Source organism: Narcine bancroftii, chromosome 9, assembly GCF_036971445.1.
Source record: "Narcine bancroftii isolate sNarBan1 chromosome 9, sNarBan1.hap1, whole genome shotgun sequence".
In the NCBI taxonomy this organism is placed as follows: Eukaryota; Metazoa; Chordata; class Chondrichthyes; order Torpediniformes; family Narcinidae; genus Narcine; species Narcine bancroftii.
The window spans coordinates 1,185,236-1,209,321 of record NC_091477.1 but is presented as its reverse complement, the minus strand read 5'-3'; the positions used below and the strand labels follow the sequence as shown (position 1 = coordinate 1,209,321).

Here is a 24,086-nt window from a genome sequence, read left to right as displayed (position 1 = left end):
TCCAAGGGCAAGGCCCCTCCAAGGGCAAGGCCCCTCCAAGGGCAAGGCCCCTCCAAGGGCAAACCCCCTCCAAGGGCAAGGCCCCTCCAAGGGCAAGTCCCCTCCAAGGGCAAGCCCCCTCCAAGGGCAAGGCCCCTCCAAGGGCAAGGCCCCTCCAAGGGCAAGGCCCCTCCAAGGGCAAACCCCCTCCAAGGGCAACCCCCTTCAAGGGCAATCCCCCTCCAAGGGCAAACCCCCTCCAAGGGCACACTGCAGGTGAAACTCAAGGCAGCACCAGAAAAACAGGAAGATGTTGGAGAGGACAGAGTTCTCCTGCATCCTCCTGGAGTGAAACAAACAGCAACACATTGGCAGGACGCGGGTGTGAAGGATTCCTCTCCGTGTCTGTTTCCTGAAAACACTGGCGTTTGACAAAGTGTCTTCGTTATTTCAGGCTGCAGAGTGTAGTCGTTTAACTCAATGACGTCCAAAATACCCCACCCAGAATAGACAACTTGGAGAGTTTCTCCTCTTCAGTTTCTGTCCAACGGCAGAATTTAACACCTTCCCTGCCATCAAGGGTCACCACTGAAGGGGGGTCCCCACTGTGGGAGGGTCACCACTGAGGGGGGGGTCTCACTGTGGAGGGGCAGTACAGAAGTCACGGTCGGCAGCACCGGGAAGACAGAGAAAGATGAATGATTTGGACGGGTGAAACGGGATTTGAATGGAAGGAGGTTCTGGGTGTGGGAGAACTTGGGCAGACCTTGTTCAGAAGAAATCTGCTGCTTGTGAGTGAAACTCTGCTGTCTCCAGCAACTCGCTGGCAGTTTGTCAGGATGGATTTACTCCACTGCGGAATCACTATTTGCTCGTTGAAGGCTTAACGTCGGTGACTCCACTCCCTGTCCATCACTGATTAGCTCGGTGGTTGGTTGTTGATGACTTTTCGACAGCGTCTCTAAGGCCTGGGAACCTCGGCCTCACCTTCGAGGAGTTCGGGAGGTGTTGGCGGGTTGTCAGGGAGCCAGTTCGTGAAACATCTGGGGACCTCTGTTCATCGCTCTGTTATCTCATCGTCCAGATAAACGGCTCACATCTCGGACTCTCGTTTCTATGTGGGGAATACGGGATGGTGGGCTCTGAGGAGGACCACTTTAGCCTGACTTCGATCAACATGAGTCTTGCCCTCTCCTACTATGGATGATTGTTTTGTACACTGCTCTAGTTTGTCTTTTGTAAATATCCCAGACCCATTTTCTGAAAGACCTGGGCCCTTTAGGAGACACGCTGGCTCAGCGATTTCAATGACCCTGTGGCCAGGAATTCTTTCACTGGAAGATGAGAATGTGGTCATGATACTTGTCCCCAACTATCACAGTTGGGAAATGTACAGAGAGGGGGTGTGGGCCCTTACAGCGAGGTTACAGTGGTAGAGAGTGATGGGAGCCCGGCCATTACAGCGAGGTTACAGTGGTGGAGAGGGATGAGAGCCCGGCCATTACAGCAAGGTTACAGTGATGGGGGGGGGATGGGAGCCCGGCCCTTACAGCAAGGTTACAGTGGTGGGAAGGGATGGGAGCCCGGCCCTTACAGCGAGGTTACAGTGGTGGAGAGGGATGAGAGCCCGGCCATTACAGCAAGGTTACAGTGATGGGGGGGGGAATGGGAGCCCGGCCCTTACAGCAAGGTTACAGTGGTGGGAAGGGATGGGAGCCCGGCCCTTACAGCGAGGTTACAGTGGTGGAGAGGGATGAGAGCCCGGCCATTACAGCAAGGTTACAGTGATGGGGGGGGGATGGGACCCCGGCCATTACAGGGAGTGTGAAAATGGAGGGAAGTCTGTGATTTGCTTATGAAACACGAAGGTGGTGGGTCTAGTGATGAGTTGAGTCGATTCATGGACTCACCAGCCGTCTGTCAGTTCAGTGGCCCAGTTCAAATTGTGTTTCACAGAGATGTGGAGTGGGTGAGGGTGCACTACCTTCAGTTTAGTTCTGCTCACCTCATTATAGAAAGGATGTGGAAACTATGGAGAGGGGCAGAGGAGATTCACCAGGATGTTGCCTGGATGGGAAACAAGTCTTATGAGGTTAGCAGAGCTGGGACTTTTCTCTCTGGAGCATAGAAGGATGAGAGGAGACTTGATCGAAGTCTACAAGATTCTGAGAGGCATAAACAGGGTGGACAGTCAGCACCTGTTTCCCAGGGTGGGATTAGCAAACACCAGAGGACGATGTACAGAGTGAAGGGAGGGAAGTTTAGGGGAGATGTCAGGATTGTTTTTTTTATATACACAGAGAGTGGTGGGGGCCTGGAATGCCTTTCCTGGGATGGGGGTGGAAGTAGAACATTAGGGCATTTAAGAGACTCTTAGACAGACACATGGATGGAAGAAAAATAAAGGGTTATGGAGTAAGGAGGGTTTGTAAGTTTCTTTAAGGATTAGATGGACCTCTCCCATCCATGTATCCTGATTTCTTTCTTAAATATTTTCCTGCATTTTCTGTACTCTTCAAGTCCCTCATTAACTCCTTGTTGCATGTACCTGTTGTTCACCTCCCTCTTCTTCTTGTCCAGATTGCCATATATCTCCTGAATATCAGGATTCCCGCTGCCTGTTAACTTTGCCTTTAATCCCGACAGGAACATGCAAACTCTCCACTCTCAAATTTCATCCGTGAAGACCATCCACTCACTGAACACACCCTTGCCAGAAAACAACATCCCAATCCTCTCTTCCTCAATCCTCTCTCATTTCCACAAAATTTGCCGTCCTCCCATTTAGAATCCCAACATATCCTTTTCCAGAATTAACTTGAAGCTAATAACATAATGGTCATTATGGTGACATAAATATAATTTACTCTGGTGGCCATGTGCATGGCTTTGAGACGACATTAACTGCTGTGGGAGGAAGAGGCAGGCGCAGGTAGAGAGAAGGACTCGGGGTGAGGTCAGCAGCTACTCACAGGTGTTGGTGGGAGGCTGGTCCACAAGGCCCCCAGCGTCTCCACTGCCACAGAACCCGTGAGGGAATGGGGATCCCGTACACAGTGCACGTCAGTGTCTGCCGGCTGCCCCGTGGGTAGATGTTGGTGGGAGAGGCCACTTCCTTCTCATGGATCTGAGGTGGGACTGTTGAACAGAGGAGAAAGGAGCAGAGGGTTGGGCCGGTCTGAGACAAAACCCAGAAGTAATGTATGCCTCGACTGGCCATCGAGACCGCGGCAGAGAGGACCCTACCTCTCCTGTCCTGACCCAACACAGCCCACAGGGACTGAGATCACCTGCACTCCGACTAGGCATGTGTATCCTCCTTGGAGGGAGATGGAGGACGAGCAGGGTTTACTCACACACTGGGGCCCTGGTTTTAGATTTTACCCTGTTCCATTCAAGCTGTTCCCCCAGAGGTTCCCTCACCCATTCTCTCACCTGTCCCCCACCCATTCCCCCAGAGGTTCCCCTACCCATACCCCAAGTTGTTCCACCTCCCATTTCCCCAGATGTTCCCCATCTGTCCCCCCACCCATTTTCCCAGAGATTTCCCCACCTGTCCCCCCAGAGATTCCCCCACCTGTCCCCCCAGAGATTTCCTCACCTATTCCCCCAGAGGTTTCCTCACCCATTCTCCCACTTGTCCCCCAACCATTCCCCCAGAGGTTCCCTACCCATACCCCCAGATGTTCCCCCACCCATTCCCCAAGATGTTCCCCCATCTGTCCCCCCACCCATTTTCCCAGAGGTTTCCCCACCCATTCCCCCACCTGTCCCCCCCACCTGTCCCCCCACCCATTCCCCCAGGTGTTCCCCCACCCACTCTCTCTTTCTCCACACCCCCCTTTTTCTCCTCCTTCCTCTCTCCCTCCTCCCCCTTTTCCCTCCCCTCACCGTTGATGATGAGCTGTAGTTCTCGCCGTTGTTCCAACCTGCCCTGGTGACTGCGAGCGAGGACAGTGTAGACCCCGGAATCCTGCTCTGACACCTCAGTGATCTCCAGGCTGGCCCCCATATGCCGGAAGTCGCGGTTCCTGATTGGCTTCCCGTCTTTAAACCTGCCGCAGAGCACAGGACAGTGCTAATGGAGAGGGATGGGGGGTGGAGGGAGAAAGGGGTGGGGGAAGGGTGGGGGTGGAGGGAGAAAGGAGTGAGGGTGGGAGGAGAGGAGTGGGGAGAGGAGGGAGAGAGGGGTGGGGTGGAGGGATAGAGGGGTGGGGTTGGGGGTGGGGTGTGAGGGAGAAATGGTGTGGGAAGGGTTAGAGGTTGGGAGGGGCAGGGGATGGGGACAGAGGTGGGAAGGGTCAGGGAGGGGGTGGCAGGCCACAGGGGTTTGTGCCCAGACACTGGCCTCACTCACCAGTGGAACTCCGGCCTGGGATAAGCCCGAACCTGCACTGCAAGGCGCACCTCCCTCTGTCCCAGCGTCGCCTCCATCACCGGACTTGACTCGTACTCCATCTGGATGAATGGCCTCTCTGGGGAGTGAGGAGGATGGAGGGAAGTCAGGAGGGGGTCAAAGAGGAAGACGGAGAGGGGAACAAGGGGGGAATGGAGGGGGGTGCAGGACGAGGTTGTTCAGGAGGGGGAGATGAGGGGGGACCTGGAGGTGGGGGGGTTCTGCAGTGGGGACTCAAGGGGGGAGGATGGAGGGGTTAGGTGGGGGGTCAATGGGGGAGGCCAGAGGGCCAGTCAGAGGGAATGATGGAGGGGATGGAGTGGGGTGACGAAGGTGAGTGATGGAGGGAGGACAGGGGTGGTGGGAGGAAGAAGGGGGGTGGAGGGAGGATGGAGGGGGTATGGAGCGGAGGAATGGGGAGGGGGTCGGAGATGGGAGACAGATTGGGGGAGTCATTGGATGGAGGGAAGGAGTGGTGATGGAGGGGGGAACAGAGGGGGTTCAGGTGTGGAGGACAGGCAGGTTGGGGGGATGGAGCTGTTGAAGGGAGTCACGGAGCAGCGACAATGTGCTTTGATGGTGTGGTGGGTCGGAGTTGGAGGTAGTGAGGTGGTCTGATATGCACCCTAACCCTAACCCTACCCCCACCCCCTGTTTTCTACCCCCTGTCGAGGTGGAGACAGGGGATCAGCCTACCGTACACGGTGACCTCTGTGCTTGTCTCCTCAATGCCGATGTTACTGATGGCCTTGCACACGTAAGTGCCCTGCTGCTTGGACGAGATGTTGCTGATGGTCAGACTGCTGGTCAACTCCACACTGCTCACCAGTGCCTGTTTGTGGTCCCTCTGCTCCATCTTGACCACCTGAATGTGAAGAGACATTCTTTATTGGGTCCAACTCCATCCCCCGCTGACCCAGTGATACATGGCAGCACCTGGCAGCAGGAGAAGCCCATTCAGCCCTTCAATCCTCTTTCACATTCCGTCAGATTCAATGCCTTATGTTCATGAGCCCACGAGGTCACCGTGGCCCATTGGCATCCACCGTGACAGTGCTCAGGGATGGGGTGGCAGGGGGAATTCCGGATGAAATGTTCCTGTCAGAATGAAGAGGGGAACTGGCAGGATGAGGGAACCCTGGCTGGTGACAGACAATGAGGCTCTGCTCAGAGACATGGGTGCAGAGGTCAGATAGAGGCGGCTGAGACCAAGATTGCCTTGAAGAGTGCAGGGGTGCACATGAGGGAAATCTAGGGTGGGTAAAAATAATGTTGGCCCTGCTGGAGCTGCTGGTGTGGACCCTGGAGAACGGGGAACAGAGACAGGGCATTGCTCCCAAGTAGTTCTAATGCCAATGGTGTTTGTAAGTAAAATCCAGCCACACACAGTGCACGTCCAAAGAAACTTTTACCCAAAGGCCAATCCTTGTGGCAACATGTAATGATGTTGATTAATTCATATGTGTTGGACTTGTTCAAGCCTTAGAAGATACCGGTCGGAGGTTTTTCAGACTTGATCAATAATTCTTGACTTAAATTTAGAGGCTAATCCTTTGGTTGCTCTTTTCGGCGCGACTGGAGAGAGCAGTGTGACTTTAACACCGACGAAATGTCAAGTTATATCCTTTACTTCCCTTATAGCGAGACGTGCAATTCTACTTTGATGCTGTTCCGTCCACTCATGCCCAATGGTTGTGTGATGATGTTGGCCCTTAATCCGATGCTCTCTAACTGAAACCAATATGAATTTACAAAATATGTGGGGATCACTGGTGAACTATTTCCAGAACAATATCAATCTTGACGATAATTTTATGTCTTTTATCATGTTTTCTTTTTCTGAAGGAGAGTATGAATCTTCTCACCGTATAACTCCACTCCAGGGAGTGGGGATGGATAATAAAGTATTTCACATCGTTCCTTAATTCAGTGTGAACTTACCATGTGCCCATCTACACGATACGTTTTATCATAAAATCAATAAAAAGATTGAAAAAGGAACTAAAACCCTGCAACTGCGGGGTCTGGGCCCAAGATGGCGGCACCTGTGCTTGGCAGCGGCCATGAGGAGTTGCAGACTCTGCAGGAACAGTGGACTGGCTCAGGGCACCAGAAACAGGGAGAACACTCCCCCACCCCATAGATGACCCTACAGGATCGTGACCACAGTAGTGGTTTAGTGAGGGGGTCAGCGGCTGAGGGACCCACATGGGTTGCTGGAGACCGGCTCATGGGAACCAAGTATCAGAGCCGGGGTTCGAGTGGATGCTGAGGGCAGGAAGGGCTCCTGAGGGGCCTTGGGCGCTGAAGGCTTCCTGATCGTGTTGGAGGTTGGGATCCAGATCTCGGGTGGCCGATGGATCGAACGGGAGTCTGTGCGGCTGCAGAGGCTGTGGGGGCTGGAGACGAATCCATGGACACTCTGAAGGGTCTCTCTTCTGCTTCTCTTTCTCTCTTAGTGTCAGGGGCACCAGGCAACACTAATGACGACTTTTTGTCTACCTTACTGCAGGCTGAAGGCAATGTCATGTAATATTACATGTCCTGCACTATTACATGACAATAAGGAAGCCTGAATCTGAACATGTGGACATGAGATGGCTTTAGCAGATCAAGGAGAGGAGATCCTGGGAGATTCCACAGTTGTATCAGGAGGTAAAGTGTAACTCGGGAGAGAACAGGTCCCCTTACTATCATCAACGTGAAGTTGCCTATGCATGTGAGTGAGGTTTGAAATGAACACTTTTCATCGACATTTACTGGGAAGAAGAGTTCAGAGAGGAGCTGTCCTGAAAGATGTCAACATTGCATTCTTGGGCTGGGCCTGAGCAGTTGTGTCCCTGAACTGACCAGGAAGGAAGGGCAGCAGATCCAGGGGCCTCCAGATCCATGCATCCCCCTGACCCACAATGAGGAGCCACAAGGCTAGATCTGCCTCATGTCATGATTTTATAAAGGGCTGCAAGGATGTGATGGTGGGAAGGGGTCTGCAGTGGATTCTGGGAGACAGCCACTACCAGCATTTGGAAAGGCAAAGCGCTAATCAGATTTGTGTGTGTGAATCCCCCCCCACCCCCACCACTGTACCCCTCCCGTAGCCCAGGGACCCTCCCCAACCCACTTTCTCTTCACGGACACTTTCCCCTGTCACCCACTCACCCCCATGGACCCTCCCCCATAGACACTCTCTCCTATCACCTATTCTCCCCCTGCAGACACTTTTCCCTCACGGACACTCTCCCCTGTCACCTACAGTTCCCACCCTCTGAATCCCTTTGCAGGTGCAGTAAATCACCAAGACATGTTGGGGGAGACAATGATAAATGAGACACACACGCACACACAATGCCAGCACCTTGCTGCCTTACCCCTCGTCCTGGGAACTCCCACTTGAAGTCTATGGCCGTATTGAACTCTGCCTCGACGCTGCAGTTGAGGACGAGCTTCTCTCCAACAGCCAGCTCCGGCCGATTGGGGGTCAGAGTGATCTTGTATATCAGTCGTCCTTGGGGAGATGTGCAGGTTACAATCAGGGTGGGCATGGCTCACTTCCAACATGTGTACGCTTCTTGAGCAGGAGCCCATTCGGCCCCTTAGGCTATCCTGCCTATGATAAGGTCACCTCAGATCTGACTCTCATCTCAACTCTGCAGTCCCACCTATCCCCCAGTGAGTTTTTGCTCGGGCCTCTCACAAGAATGATTCTGGGAATGAAAGGTTTATCATACGAGGTTTAAAAGTCTTGGCCTCTACTCGTTGGAATTTAGAAGAATGGGGGGGAGAGGGAGTCTTGTTGAAACATTTTGAATGTTGAAAGGAGTGGAGAGAGTAGATGTAGAAAGGTTGTTTCCCATGGTGGGAGAGTCTAGGGCCAGAGGACACAACTTCAGGATTGAAGGGTGTCCTCTTAGAAAAGAGATGTGGAGGAATTTCTTCAGCCAGAGCGGTGATTCTGTGGAATTTGTTGCCACAGGCAATTGTGGAGGCCAGATTATTGGGTGTATTTAAGGCAGGGATTGATAGGCTCTTGATTATCCAGGGTATAAAAGATTATAGGGAGAAGGCCGCGCAATGGGCTGAGTGGGGAAATGGATCAGCTCATGAGCAAACTCGATGGGCTGAATGCCTATTTCTGCTCCTATGTCTTAAGGTCTTTTGGTGAAGAATCCAGGTCCCCACCCCTACCACAGAAATTCTTGGGAGAGCCCTGTGTTGGCTGTGAACAGGTGCATGATGTTCCTGTAGATTGCCCACCAGAGGACCATTACAACTTTGTGCTCTCGCTCTGTCCTCAGGTTTGGAACCCAGCGGAGTTTTAGTCGTGCTCACCTGCGAGGATATCCTCGAGGTGCTAGCGGTCTGCAGGGAAAATTCAGCAAAATACTCCTGCTCGCCTACCCTCGGGGATGGGGGGGTGGTGTCCTGTTCCTTGACCTCCATGGCTCTTCCTCCTGCTCAATACACAAACAATGTGGTGAAACGGAGCGGGTCACACATAGGAAGTAAAGGGTACCCAATGTTTTAGTGGACCCAACCAAGGGCCTAGGCCTGAAACCTTGGTTACCCATGGATGCTGTATGACCTGCTGAGTTCCTCCAGCACGTTTATGCATTGCATTCAATCCCAGCAATTGCAGACTCTTGCTTAACTCCTCCTCTTCTTCACTGTTTCCTTGGCTGGCCCTGTGAGGTTGGGTCCCTTGCTTCCTCATGGGAATGGAGGATGGATGTACCTAGCATTCATAGCGGCAGGTGAAAGCCCTCCACTAAAATTTAAACCTTGGCTGCCAGTCAGCAAGTGAGAGTCAGGTGGGAAGAATGGATGATAGACCATACTTTAACCCTGGGAGAAGCAGACACGTTGCAAGATCTTTACCTGAGATATGGATGAGGTAAGGTGTGGTCAAAAAGACTTTGGCCCCAACGACAGATTCACAAGTAACAGAGAAGAGGTTTTCTAGCCACTGTCTGTGAACAATCATGCCTTTTTTATTGTTCCATATCACGTTGGTCCCATCTGGACGAATGACGGAGTCAGTCATTCCCTGAGAGTGAACATAAAGGGGACAAGTGGGAAGAGGGAACAGAAAGCAGCTCAGATCTTCGCTCAGCTTGCTTCATAAATAAAACAGAGAACATTACAGCACAGTACAAGCCCTTTGGCCCTCGATAACATATATTCATAGCAAATTATACTAAACCTTTCCAATCCCGTAACCCTCTATGTTTCTGCCATCCATGTGCCTGTCTGCGAGTCTCCTTAATGCCCCGAATGTTCGCGCCTTCACCACCACCCATGGCTAAACAATCCAGGCCCCCACCACTCTGTGTTGTACAGAACATACTCCTCTTAAACTTCCCTCCATTCACTTTAACGATGTCCTCTGGTGTTTGCTTTTTTTTAGAAACAGTTTGGCAGGGGGGTGAGGAACAGAGGGTGAGGAACAGAGGGTGAGAGCAGTGTCCAGGGAATATGGCCACCTAGCTAGGAATAAAAAAGATAACAAAGGTAGGATGGAGATTAGGGTAGAAGGTAAAAAAGAGAATATAGGTGAGGGTCATTCTCTGAGATGCATATATTTTAATGCAAGAAGCATAGTGAACAAGGTAGATGAGCTGAGAGCATGGATAGATACTTGGGGTCACGATATTGTGGCAATTAGTGAGACCTGGCTACAGGAGGGGCAGGACTGGCAACTTAATGTTCCGGGATACATTTGTTTTAGATGTGATAGATCAGGGGGTAAAAAAGGAGGAGGAGTTGCTTTGCTTGTTAGGGAGGACATTACTGCCGTGAGGTGGCAGGATGGTATGGAGGGATCGACCAGTGAGGCTGTTTGGGTGGAATTGAGGGGTGGAGGAGGCAAGAGGGTGCTAATAGGGGTGTATTACAGACCACCAAATGGGCCAAGGGAATTAGAGGAACAAATTTGTAGGGAGATAACGTATATGTGTGAAAATCATAGGGTAGTGATCATGGGAGATTTTAACTTCCCACACATTGGGATACCCATACGGTTAGAGGGCTGGATGGGCTGAAGTTCGTTAAATGTGTTCAGGATTGTTTTCTAAATCAGTTAGTAGAAGAACCGACTCGGGATGGTGTAATACTGAATCTCCTGTTAGGGAACGAGCTAGGTCAGGTAGCGGACATTAATGTTGGAGAACCAATTGGGTCTAGTGACCATAATTCTGTTAGTTTTAGGGTAGTTTTAAGGAAGAGCAAGAAGAGGCCTAAAGTTGAGGTTCTGGATTGGAAAAGAGCAAATTTCATGGAATAAGAAGGTATTTGGGGAGTATTGAGTGGGACAGGATATTTTCAGGTAAGGATGTTAATGAAAAATGGAGGATATTCAAAAAAGAAATTTTGAGGGTACAGAGTAGTTATGTCCCAGTCTGGATCAAAGGAAAGGTTGGAAGTCATAGGGAGGCTTGGTTTTCGAGGAATATTAGAAATTTGGTTAGGAGAAAAAGGGAGGTGTACAAGAGGTATAAAGAGCAGGGAGCTGAGAAGTTGAAGGACGACTACAAGGAGTGTAGAGGAATCTTAAGAAAGAAATTAGAAAGCCAAAAAAAGGCATGAAGAGGCTTTGACTGACAGAGTAGAAATAAATCCAAAGGGTTTCTATAAGTACATTAAAAGTAAAAGATTAGTGAGAGATAAAATTGGACCCCTTGTAGATAGCGAGGGTAGGCTGAGTGAGAAGTCTGAGGAAATGGGAGAAATTTTGAATGATTTCTTTGCCTCGGTATTCACTAGGGAAAAAAATGTTGAACCAGTTGAAGTAAAGAAAAATAGTGGGGAGGTCATGAAACATATAAGGATAACTGAGGAGGTAGTGATGGCTGTGTTAAAAAGGATAAAGGTGGATAAATCTCCCGGACCGGACAAAATATTCCCTAGGACACTCAGGGAGGCTAGTGGACAGTTAGTGGGGCCATTAACAGAGATATTTAGGATGTCACTGGCCACGGGGGTGGTACCAAAGGATTGGAGGGTGGCGCATGTGGTTCCTCTATTTAAGAAAGGGTCCAAATGCAAACCTGGGAATTATAGGCCTGTAAGTCTGACGTCTGTGGTGGGCAAGTTGATGGAATGTGTTCTGAGGGATGCTATTTACAAATTTTTGGACGTACAAGGATTGATAGGGAGTAATCAGCATGGTTTTGTCAGGGGTAGATCATGCTTGACAAACCTGATTGAGTTCTTCGAGGGGGTTACAAAAAAGGTTGATGAAGGGAAAGCTGTGGATGTTGTCTATTTGGACTTTAGTAAAGCTTTTGACAAAGTTTCCCACAGGAGGTTAGGAAAAAAGGTGGAGGCATTAGGTATAAATAAGGAGGTAGTGAAATGGATTCAGCAGTGGTTGGATGGAAGGTGTCAGAGAGTAGTGGTAGACAATTGTTTGTCCAATTGGTGGCCGGTGACTAGTGGAGTTCCTCAGGGTTCGGTCCTGGGTCCACTATTATTTGTTATATATATTAACGATCTGGATGTAGGGGTAGAGAATTGGATAAGCAAGTTTGCGGAATGCACAAAGATTGGTGGTGTTGTGGACAGTGAGGTAGATTACCGTAGATTAAAAGGTGATTTAGGAAGGCTGGAGGTGTGGGCTGAGAAATGGCTGATGGAATTTAATAGAGATAAATGTGAGGTGCTGCATTTTGGAAAGGCAAATTTAAATAGGTCATATACATTGAATGGTAGACAATTGAGGAGTGCAGAGCAACAAAGGGATTTAGGAGTTATGGTAAATAGTACCCTCAAGGCTGATACTCAGGTAGATGGTGTGGTGAAGAAGGCATTTGGAATGTTGGCCTTCATAAATCAGAGTATTGAATTCAAGAGTAGGGAGGTTATGATGAAATTGTACAAGGCATTGGTGAGGCCAAATTTGGAGTACTGTGTACAGTTTTGGTCACCAAATTATAGGAAAGATATAAACAAAATAGAGAGAGTGCAGAGAAGGTTCACGAGAATGTTGACAGGATTTCAGGGTCTGAGTTACAGGGAAAGGTTGTGCAGACTGGGGCTTTTTTCTCTGGAGCGTGGAAGATTGAGAGGGGACTTGATAGAGGTGTTTAAGATTTTAAAAGGGACAGACAGAGTAAATGTGGATAGGCTTTTTCAATTAAGAAAGGGGGAGATTCAAACTAGAGGACATGATTTAAGATTGAAGGGGGAAAATTATAAGGGGAACATGAGGGGAAATTTCTTTACGCAGAGGGTGGTGGGGATGTGGAATGAGCTTCCGGCAGACGTGGTCGAGGCGGGATCATTGGTTACATTTAAGGAAAGACTGGATCGTTACATGGATAGGAGGGGATTGAGGGGTATGGACCGGGTGCTGGTCAGTGGGACTAGGAGGGTGGGGATTTGCTACGGCATGGACTAGTAGGGCTGAACTGGCCTGTTCTGTGCTGTAAGTGGTTATATGGTTATATGGACAACATTACAAACAGGAAACACACAGAGCAACAACTAAATCCAAAACTCACTGTAACACGTGGCAACAAACCCGTGAGAGGCAATGATCACGGCCGCCTTTCTATTATCCAGCATTTCACATCAAATTCAAACATGGTTTTCATCATCAACCACACACGTGATCCCTTGAACTTGCCCACTATCCCCTCGGACACCGCGTGTTCCTCACCGCATGGGCCCAGATGTAACCCCGAAAGAGGGGCAGTCATTCGGCTCACCCTACCCCTTCGACTGCCCATCGCCTCGACCCATGAATAGCCAATTTCATCAACCCCCACAGCAACCTCACAAGGAGATCCACTGAACACCCGGCCCCCTTCCACATCGGTGTTTGCCGATCCCACCCTTGGAAACAGACGCTGGCTGTCCAACCCTGTCAATACCTCTCATACCAGGCAACATCCTGGTAAATCTCTTCTGCACACTCTCCATAGCTTCCACATCCGTCCTGTAAGAAGGTGACCAGAGCTGAACACAATACTCTTAAGTGTGGTCTCACCAGAGATTTGTAGAGCTGTAGCATGACCTCTCTACTCCTGAACTTGATCCTCCATTAATAAAGTCCAGCCTTCTTAACAACCCTATCAACCTTGAGGGATGTGTGGATTTGAACCCCAAGGTCCTTCTGTTCATCCACTCTCTTAAGTAACCAACTATTAACCCTGTTCTCAGCTTTCTGATTTGACTTTGTCAACCTTGCCCTTGACAACATAAGGAACACATTGTCCTTGTTGGGAATAACTTGGAAAAGATCTGATGACTCACCTTGCGCAGAGTGACGTTGAGGGTGGGAATAGACACCAGGCAAGGCACGGTGACCCATGGGCTGTCCACCACCAGGAGAGGAGGCAGCTGGGTGCCGTTGGGAGAAGTGCTGAGGAACGGGTTCTGGAGATCTGAAAGTAACAGCAGCCCTTGAATGCAATCTGTTCACAGATCCCGGTCCCATATCCGCCCTCTCCAAACCTCCGGAGTCCAGATGGGATGCGCCTGATCCATTCACAATTTGCCCGGAGAATATCCCATCTAACCTGGGACAGGCAGCTGTGTTGTGGGGCAAGGTTCAGCACAGATTAGATGGGCCAAAGGGCTTGTTTCAGAGTTATATGGTTTACCGACCTTATGAGCTGCCTCACCAGACACCAATGTCCCTTCCTGACTCCTCCCCTTTCCCCACCCCTCACCCTTCCCGACCCCTCTCCTTTCCTGACCCCCTCCTTTTTCCCGAACCTTCCCCCTTCCTGACCTTCCCTTCCCCAACCCCTCCACTTTCTGACCCCTCCCCTTCCCGACCCCCTTCCCTGACCCCTTCTCTTTTCTCACCCCTCCCCCTTCCTTGACCCCTCCCCTTTTTGCACCCCTCCCCTTTCCTGATGATCCCCTCCAGACCCCTCCTCCTTCCTGACCCACCCTGCCTTCCCAACTCCTCCCCTTCCCCTACACTCCTTTCTCCTCCTTTAAGTACTCCTGGAATTTGACCTGAAATCTCCCTCTGCCTTTTGTCCAATATCATCCCATGAAAGGCCCAGGGACATTTCCCTTCGGTGAAGGCGCTGAAATAAAGTAAATTGTTGTTGTATTGTTCAAATGCCTCTGCTTTCCAATCTCCTCCCGCCCGCGCCCCCCCACTCCAACCCTTTCCATCCTCAGAGGATTTCATTGAAGATTCATCATTCTTAGCCCACCCGAGCCCAGGTCTATCTGATAGAACAGGTTCAAGGGGCTGAATGGCTGACCACTTTTCTTCCTCACACACAGATGAACCCAGGAGTGGCAGATTTGAAACGGACACACCAACAATCTCCTTGACAAGGGAGAGATGTGAGCAGTGCAGGCTGGTGGGCTCGACAATGAGAACAACCCTTGTGCCCCACTTCTGAAGCCATTCCCAAGTGATTAGCGAGTCTGCCCAGCTCTCCCCCCACCCAGAGGCATGGGGGGCATGGCCTCACCATTGCCTCTGCCCACCCAGAGGATCCACACACTGCCAGCTGGGGGAACTCATGGGAGAGAGAGGCGTCGAAATTGCAGGCCGGCCCCTCCACTGGTCTGAGAGGGTGGGGGAAGAAGAGCTGGTCCAATGAGGGCAGGGTGGGTGGGCTAGTACCAAGGCAGAGTTGAAACAGGGAGAGGAGAACAAAAATGGACATAGGCAGTTGACTGACAAAGGCCGCAAAGGGGTAAGGTGGAGTCACACAGGGTAGAGACAAAGGCTGCCGGGCTGGAACCTGATCAGGAAGGAAGCTGACGATAGTGAGATAATTTCTCTCAGTCCAGATAAAGAGTTCCGGCCTGGTTAGCGCAATGCTGTAACCTCGCCAGCAATTGGGACCGGGTTTCAACCCCACACTGTCTGCAAGGAGTTTGGACGCTCCCCCCGTGTCTGCGTGGGTTTTCCCCGGGGGTCTCCAGTTTCCCCCCAGCCTTCAAAACGTACTGGGGTTGTAGGTTAATTGGGTGTAAATTGGGCAGCATGGGCTTGTGGGCTGAAGGGTCTGTTACTGTGCTGTATGTCTAAAAATTTAAATTTAACTGTCAACCATTTTCTCTCCCTCCCACAGATGCTGCTCAATCCGTTGAGTTCCTTCGGCAGAACGTGTGGCTACAGATCCCAGCGCCTGCAGTCTCGTGCGTTCCCAGTCGGAGGAGGAGGGTGTGGGAGGGGGCAGGCTACTCAGAATCTCTGCTCTCCCACTGATGTTTGGAAATGCACTGCAAGACAGTTCTCTGCTGACCCTACGCAGAAAACATCAGCCTGCTGCATCTTCCCTCCTGTACAAGATCCAAGCTGCAGCTCAACAGTGAGCTCAATAAACAAAGTGGGGAAGGAAGAGCTCCTGCCTGTCCTCTGGGACTCTCACGAGGATGAGGCCTGGGACTCGGTGCACACAGTAAGTGGCTTCCTGTCACTGACACCAGTCATACCCAAGGCTCAGTTCTCATTATTCCTGTTCCCGCCACACATCAAGGTTCAACAGTCAGAAAAACAACCTTCAACTTGACCTTCTCCAATCCATCATCACGTTACCCAATCCTCTGAGCAGTGGCCATCTCCAGCTCTCCTTGGCTCCACAAAGCTTCATGTTCTGCCAGGAAGTTTGCCTCTCTGAATGAGTTTATAAATAGATCATGAGAGATAAGAGCAGAATTCAGCAATTCAACCCGTGAGTCTGCTCCGCCATTTAAATCACGGCTTCTGTCACTTTCCTCTCAATGCGTTCTCCCCATGGTTGATTCCAGAGATGAAGGGGTTGGCCTAGGACGAGAGATCGAATCATCTGGGACTGGACTCACTGGAGTTCAGAAGAATGAAAGGGGATCTTATAGAAACGTATAAAATTATGAAGGGCATAGATAAGATCGAGGTCGGTAAGTTGTTCCCATGGGTGGGGGAGACCAGAACTAGGCAACATAACCTCAAGATCCAGGGGAGTAGATTTAGGACGGAGATGAGGGGGAACGGCTTTTCCCGGAAGGGGGGGGGAAGAATCTTTGGAATTTGCTGCCCATTGAAGCAGTGGAGGCAGCCTCAGTAAATACATTTAAGACAAGGTTGGAGAGATTTTTACATAGTTGGGAATTAAGGGATATGGGGAAAAGGGAGGTCAGTGGAGATGAGCCCATCATCAGATCAGCTGTGATCACAGTGAATGGCAGAGCAGGCTCAATGGGCCGAATGGCCAACTCGTGCTCCTGTTTCTTACCTTTGACACCCTCACTGATCAAAAACCCATCAACCCCTGCTTTAAATCTGCTTAATGACTTGGCCTCCACAGCCGCTGGTGACAACATTTCACATACCAACTCACTGAGATGGATATCCAAATGTATCCATGGCTCTTAGAAATCAAGGGTTATAGATAAAAGGGATTATTGCTTGATTGTTGTGGAGTAGGTTTACATTGGTCAGCACAACATCTTGGGCTGAAGGGCCTGTAGTGTGCTGGAATGTTCTATGTTCAAACACAGAAATGCTGGGGGAACTCAGCCGGTCTCAGTGTTTATCGGAGGTAGAGATATTACCAGCGCTTTGGGCCTGAGTCCATCAAGGCATGAGCAAAAAAGAGAGACAGGCGACTGTGTTCAAAGGCAGGTGGAGAAAGGGGAAGAATGAGGGAGGAGTTTGGGGTTCTAAGTTCTGTGCTCTCCTGACGTTTGGGAAGGGAAGGTCGTGCCTCACAAGTCTAACTGAGCTTTTTGAGGAGGTAACAGAAAATTGATGAGGGTCAAGCAGTAGATGGATTTTAGCAAGATCCCCCACGAGAGACTCATCCCGAAAGGTACCGGATCAGGGGAACCTTGGCCGTGTGGATTCAGAATTGGCTTGTCTGCAGAAAGCAGAGAGAAGTGGTGGAAGGAACGGATTCTGCCTGGAGGTCGATGACTAGTGGAGGGGTCACAGGGATCTGTCCTGGGACCCCTGCTCTTTGTGATGTTTATAAATGACCTGGGTGAAGAGGCGGAAGGATGGGGCAGTAAGTTTGCAGATGACATGAACGTTGGAGGAGTTGTGGATGGAGCTGAAGGTTGTCAAAGGTTACAAGAGAATATAGACAGGATGCAGAGTTGGACTGAAAAATGGCAGATAGAATTCAATCCGGATAAGGGCGAGGTGATGGATTTTGGAAGGACCAACCAGAAGGCAGAGTACAGGGTTAATGATCGGTACTTAAGAGTGTGGAGGAACAGAGAGTCCTTGGGGTGTTCATACACCTCTCAATGTCACCGCACAGGTTGATAGGAAAGTTAAGGCAGCCTATGGGATGCTGGATTTCATTAATAGGGAATTGAGTTCAGGAGTAGAGAGGTCCTGTTGCAACTCTACAAATCTCTGGTGAGACCTTATGTTCAGCTCAGGTCACCTCATTACTGGAAGGATGTGGAAGCTCTGGAGATGGTGCAGAGGGGATTTACCAGGATGTTGCCTAGGTTGGGAAACAAGTGTTATGAGGCAAGGTTACCAGAGCTGGGACTTTTCTCTCTGGAGGTAGAAGGATGAGCGGAGACTTGATAGAGGTTTACAAGATTCTAAGAGGCAGAGACACGTTGGACAGTCAGCACCTGTTTCCTAGGGCAGGATCAGAAAACACCAGAGGACGTGTGTACAGAGTGAAGGGAGGGAAGACATCAGGGGTAATTTTTTTTATGCAGAGAGTGGTGGGGGCATGGAATGCCTTGCAGGGCTGGTGGTGGAGGCTGGAACATCTAGGGCATTTAAGATACTCTTAGAAAGGCACATGGATGGAAGAAAAATAGAGGGTTACGGGGTAAGGAGGGTTTGGTACTTTTTTAAAAAAGGAATATATGGGTCAGCACAACATTGAGGGCTGAAGGGCCTGTCCTGTGCCGTAGTGTTCAACGTTGATAACATTGTGTCACCTTCCTAGTACCTGCAGATCATATATGAGGATCTCAGCTCCCTCAACATCTCCAAACTCCTGCAACCTCTGACCATTTAACAACATCATCTTTATTTTTTCATCCTGTAGGGATAATTTCACATTTCTCACCCTATATTACATTTGCTAGATCTTTGCATAGTGACATATCACTAAAGTTCAATGACCTCAGAGGGATGGAAGAAGGAGCCACCTCTCCTTTCCTGCCGTAACTCCATCTCTGTCATTTCCCTCTTCCCCGAAAATCTGTCTCAAATTTCAACCACTTCAGTGACATGGCAACCACAAATCATGAGGTAAAATTCCAAGCACTTCTGTACAAAGTTCCCTTTGCCTCAAGAAATTTCTCCTGAATCCAGCCCAACATAGTTTCCCCTTTTCTTGAGCCTGTGACCCTGTTCCTAGACTCCAGCCCTGTCTCTGTCCCTTCTCCGTCCCAGTCCCATCTCCATCCCAGACCTGTCCCAACCCCGTCTCCATCCCAGACCTGTCCCAACCCCGTCTCTGTCTCAGTCCTAGCCGGGTCTCCATCCCTGTCCCAGCCCCGTCTCCATCCCTGTCCCAGCCCCGTCTCCATCCCTGTCCCAGCCCCGTCTCCATCCCTGTCCCAGCCCCGTCTCAGTCCCAGTCCTGTCCCAGCCCTGTCTCCGTCCCAGTCCTGTCCCAGCCCTGTCTCCGTCCCAACCCCATCTCTGTCCCTTCTCCATCTCTAACCCAGCCCGTCCCCGTCCTGCGTCCCAGCACCATCTCCGTCTCTATCCCTTCTCCGTCTCCATCCCAGCCCCATCTCCATCTCCAGCACAAACAGCTCTCCCTTCTCGCATACACCCAGAACCAAAACCAACTTCTTTATTAGCTTTGATTCCTGAGGTATGGAATGTGACCTCCTACAAAGATCTGATGTGTAAACCAGCCCCGGGGCTAAGGTTGTAATGCTTGTCAGAGCTTGGTGATGGTCTAGTCTGCTGCTTTCATTTCCTCAAGGCTTACATTCTACCTCCTTGCCGAAATTCCAATGACCTTCTTGCTTGCACCCGAGAGCTGGTCAGATCCAGGACAATGTGAGGAGTGATGGAGTAGACCGCAGAGACCCATAGCCAGGTCTTTAATAGGGTTTGGGGACAAACCTCCTAACCCCCTGCTTCTGAGAGAGGGGGGAAGAGCGGGGGGAGAAAGGGGAAGGGGGGAGAGAAGGGAGGGGGAGAGAGAGAGGGAGAGGAGGAAGGGGGGAAAGGGGAAAGGGGAGGACAGGGGGAGAGGGAGGGGAGTGGGGGAGGGGTAGAGGGGAGAGAGAAAGAAGTATTTGTTGTCTCTGAGGAAGTCGAGTAATTTGGTGTTACTACATGCCAGGGAACAGGATGAGAAGGAAAACATTTGCAGTGATTTGGCATAAAATGCTGATATTTTAAGCGAGTGCTGCTGAGATGTGTTGTAAGTATCAGGGGTTGTGTTTCCTTTATCCCTTGATGTGAGTTCACTTGGATATTAACTTTTTAAAATGTTTTCCACTGGTCGTAAAAGAGAAAAACAGAATGCGAGTCTTTCATTTTGTTCATGTTTGCCTTTCCTTTCCCTTTCTCATTGTTTGCGAGTCACTGAGAGCCACAAATAAGGACCTGAATTTCCTAGTGATCTCACTCTTAGGTACAATGTTTGGATTCGAGATTTCCACACTCAAAAAACTGGAACAGCTGGACTGCTTTATGGGAAATAGATTGAGGAACATTTTTAACAAAATTGTTGATCTGATCTTGCTACTGATCTACACAAACTAATATGGAACTGAATATTGTACAAACATCAAAAAATGTTTCTGCTTTTTGGATTAGAGTCACATGTCAGGGAAGCAGGTCCTTCGGCCCAATTTGTCCATGCTGACCAAATGGTCCCACCCACACTAGTCCCACCTGCCTGCATTTGGCCCATATCCTTCTAATCCTGTCTTATCCATGTATCTGTCCAAGGTTTCTTAAATATTGAAATAGTACCTACCTCACCCACCTCTTCCAGCAGCCCGTTCCACACACCCACCACCCTCTGTGTAAAAACATTACCTCTCAGGTTCCTGTTAGATCTCTCTCCCCCCACCTCACCTTAAACCCATGTCCTCTGGTTACTGATTCCCTGACTCTGTCCAAAAGACTCTGCATTCACCTGATCTATTCCCTTCATGATTTTGTCCACCTCCGTGAGACCAGCCCTCATCCTCCTGCACTCGAAGGGATAAAGCCCCAGCCTGTTCAACATCTCCCTGTAGCTCAGCCCCCACCCCGAGTCCTGACCACATCCTCGTCAATACACAAACGAGCTGGGGAAACTCAGCAGGTCATGCAGCCTCCACAGGATGTAAAGGATCACCAACGTTTTGGGGCTGGGCCCTTCAACAGGAAGGAATCCCATGGATGCTGCACGACCTACTGAGTTTCTCCAGCACATTGGGCATTGCTCTTGACCCCAGCGTCTGCAGATTTTCTTGTTTAACACATCACTCTTCTCTGCACCCTCTCAAGTGATGATGGTGGTCCCACACCACAGTGACCAAAACTGAAGGCAGGTCTCCAAGTGGGACCTCACCGGTGTCCTGTACGACCGCGACATGACCTCCCAGCTTCTACGCTCAATACTCTGACTGATGAAGGCTAACATCACCTGTACACTGCTTTCAAGATGCCATCTACCTGTACTCCTTGGTCCCTCTGTTGAACAGATCCCTAACATTCACTGTGTCAGTCATACCCAAAATAGACCTCCCAGAATGCAGCATTAAATCCCATCGACCACTCCTCTGCCCACCCTGCCCACCTTCACTCTCCACAATAGCAGCCACAAACCTGCTGATCATGCCATGCACGTTTTCATCAAAATCACTGGCACAGATGACAAACAACAATGGGCCCAGCTCCAGCACTGTCTGTGTGGTGTTTGCATGTTCACCCTATATCCCAGGTGCTCCGGTTTCCTCCCACATCCCATAGTCGTGGAGGTCGGTGGGTGATGGCAGAGGCCAACAGCATCGAATGCACGCTGCTGAAGATCCAACTGCGCTGGGTAGGTCACGTCTCCAGAATGGAAGACCATCGCCTTCCCAAGATCGTGTTCTATGGCGAGCTCTCCACTGGCCACCGAGACAGAGGTGCACCAAAGAAGAGGTACAAGGTCTGCCTAAAGAAATCTCTTGGTGCCTGCCACATTGACCACCGCCAGTGGGCTGATATCGCCTCAAACCGTGCATCTTGGCGCCTCACAGTTTGGCGGGCAGCAACCTCCTTTGAAGAAGACCGCAGAGCCCACCTCACTGTCAAAAGACAAAGGAGGAAAAACCCAACACCCAACCCCAACCCACCAATTTTCCCTTGCAACCGCTGCAACCGTGTCTGCCTGTCCCGCATCGGACTTGTCAGCCACAAACGAGCCTGCAGCTGAAGTGGACATTACCCCTCCATAAATCTTCGTCCGCGAAGCCAAGCCAAAGAAAAGAAAAAAAAATGTTCCCAGTGTGTGGGTGAGGGGAAGATTCTGGGGGGAGTTGATGGGAGCGTGGGATGTGTGAAATTGTGAAATGGGACTGGTAGGATTGTTCTGAGAGCTGGTGTAGACTCATTGGGTTGAAAGGTTTCCTCCTGACCTGTGAGAAAATAGAAACCACACTGTTCTACGTCTGAAGCATTCCATGGGGAGAGGTTTGGCATTGAAGGGTTTGTGGACTTCACCCTTAGGGAATTAAAAGGAGAAGCTTCTCCTGCATGACTCATCGGCCAGGAGTTGGACCCATGTACAGCACATAAACAGGCCCTTCAGCGCAAAACATCCATGTTAACCCTGACTCCCATCTACACCAAACCCCTTCCCCTGCATGAGGCCTGAATCCAGCTGCTCTTCTCCGATCCACCCACCTGTCCAAATAACCTGGGACCGATTTTACTGCAGTGGACTGGTCTGTGAGCAATACAGTCAGAGTCCGTTTCTGCAGAAATGAAGTGGTGAGTACACAGGCAGTTAGAGGAGACGTCAAATTAATGTGGGCAGCAGATGTCATGTTTTAGCCGCTACCCTTCTCCTGAAACATCTGCTTCCTTATTACTCAGAGAGATTATTTTTTATATCACTCATCTTTTTTAAAAATGGAACCGTTTGTTCAAAGGATTAAGGCCGGTTATTAAAGAAATTTCATTTTTGGAAGCAAGAGGAGAAGTGGGAGAACTCAGGCAGTCAAGCAGCAGCTGTGCAGAGTTGTGTGGCCAACCCTCTGATCTGCATCCATTACGTTCATGCTTTCACCTTTTTGTTCTGAATTTCACCATCTCCTCAAGTCACTTTGAAACATTTTGTTCCTGTTGCCTGTTTTCTCCCCCACATGACCAATTAAACCCATGAGTCTTTGGAATGTGGGAGGAAATCAGAATGCCCAGAGGAACCCCACGCAGGTCACAGGGAGAACGCCCAAACTCCTTACAGACAGTGCCGGGTTCATAGCTGGGTCGCTGGCCGCTGTAACAGGATCCCACTAACTGTGCTACCTGTTGTGACAAATAAACTCGAGCTACATCCTGTCACCAGAACTGTGTGGATGAAGCCTCACCAATGTTTGATGAAGTTGGGCCAGGGGCTCCCTGTTCTTTCATGCCCCAGTTGGTGAAGGTAGAATCATAGAACTCTCAGCCCTTCTGGTCTGAGTCTATTATTCTGACCAGTCCTACTGACCCGCACCCAGTCCATATCCGTCCATACCCCTCCCATCCATGGACCTGTCCAAATTCTTCTCAAATGTTAAAACTGAGTCCACACTCACCACTTCAGCTGGTAGCTTGTTCCACACCCCCACCACTGTGTGTGGAGAAATTCCCCCCAATATTCTTCTCCCTTTACCCTAAACCCATGTCCTCTGGTTTGTATCTCACCCAACCTCGGTGGAAAAAGCCTTGTGTTCCCTGCTCCCACATCTCTTTTTCCTGCACATGTTCCCCAGTGGTCTCCACAGCCTAAACATTCACTGTGGACACCATCTTTAATGAGACTTCCCCAAAATGCATCCCGATGAAACACCGATCACCCTTTACCTTCCACAAAGACGTAGATGCTGATTGCTGTCACGCCATCAACTATTGATCCGGTGAAGTGATAATAGCAACGGTAACACCCTGTGTCATTGGCTCTGGAGCCAGTGAGTGTCAACGTCTTGCAGTACTGATGACTAGTCTGTCCTTCACATTCCTTTACACTCACGGTCCGGCCCCCAGGTTCCTCCAACCAATATGAAGGTGACTTTGTGTCTTCTTCCACTGTGACCTGTCCTGGCCAAGACCAGCCCAGAGGCCTCTGACCTCTGAAAGAAGCAGAGAGAATGGTCCTTGAGAGAATGGCACAAGGCGATGGAGAGTGAGGACCACATTCCAATCGCTGTCACTGAGTAAATCAGAAAAGTCCCCTGGTTCAGATGGAATGCACCCAGGGGTGAAGGAAATGGTGGTAGTTTTAGTGGATGAGGTTGTGGTAATTTACTAAAATTCTCTGGGCTCTGGATCAGCCCTTGTGGATGGAAAGACAGTAAATGTCACACCACTGTTTGCAAAAGGAGGTAGAGAAAAGGCAGGTAAACTATTGGCCAATTTGGTTGATGGAGCACCACCACCACCCTCAGGTCCAGGCATGGAGCATCAACACCGCCCTCAGGAACGGGCATGGAGCACCACCACCACCCTCAGGTCCAGGCATGGAGCACCAACACCACCCTCAAGAACGGGCATGGATCACCACCACCACTCTCAGGTACAGGCATGGTGGGAGAGCTTCATGGGGACCTGACTCTCAGAGGGAAGGTGGCCCAC

General features: G+C 50.3%; 1 protein-coding gene across 4 annotated transcripts in view; it reads right to left on the bottom strand.

Annotated features, from left to right (window-relative positions):
- flt4 (fms related receptor tyrosine kinase 4) overlaps window positions 1-24,086 on the bottom strand; it is a 115,614-nt gene that overhangs the window by 47,819 nt on the left and 43,709 nt on the right. For all 4 annotated transcript variants that reach the window (XM_069897955.1, XM_069897957.1, XM_069897954.1 and 1 more), the window contains 8 exons: window positions 23,319-23,584; window positions 13,628-13,758; window positions 9,251-9,419; window positions 7,744-7,880; window positions 5,072-5,240; window positions 4,337-4,454; window positions 3,871-4,034; window positions 2,952-3,117 (listed from right to left, as the gene is read on the bottom strand). In XM_069897955.1, the coding sequence (XP_069754056.1) occupies window positions 2,952-3,117; window positions 3,871-4,034; window positions 4,337-4,454; window positions 5,072-5,240; window positions 7,744-7,880; window positions 9,251-9,419; window positions 13,628-13,758; window positions 23,319-23,584 (1,320 nt within the window). The remainder of the gene's footprint in view (window positions 1-2,951; window positions 3,118-3,870; window positions 4,035-4,336; window positions 4,455-5,071; window positions 5,241-7,743; window positions 7,881-9,250; window positions 9,420-13,627; window positions 13,759-23,318; window positions 23,585-24,086) is intronic.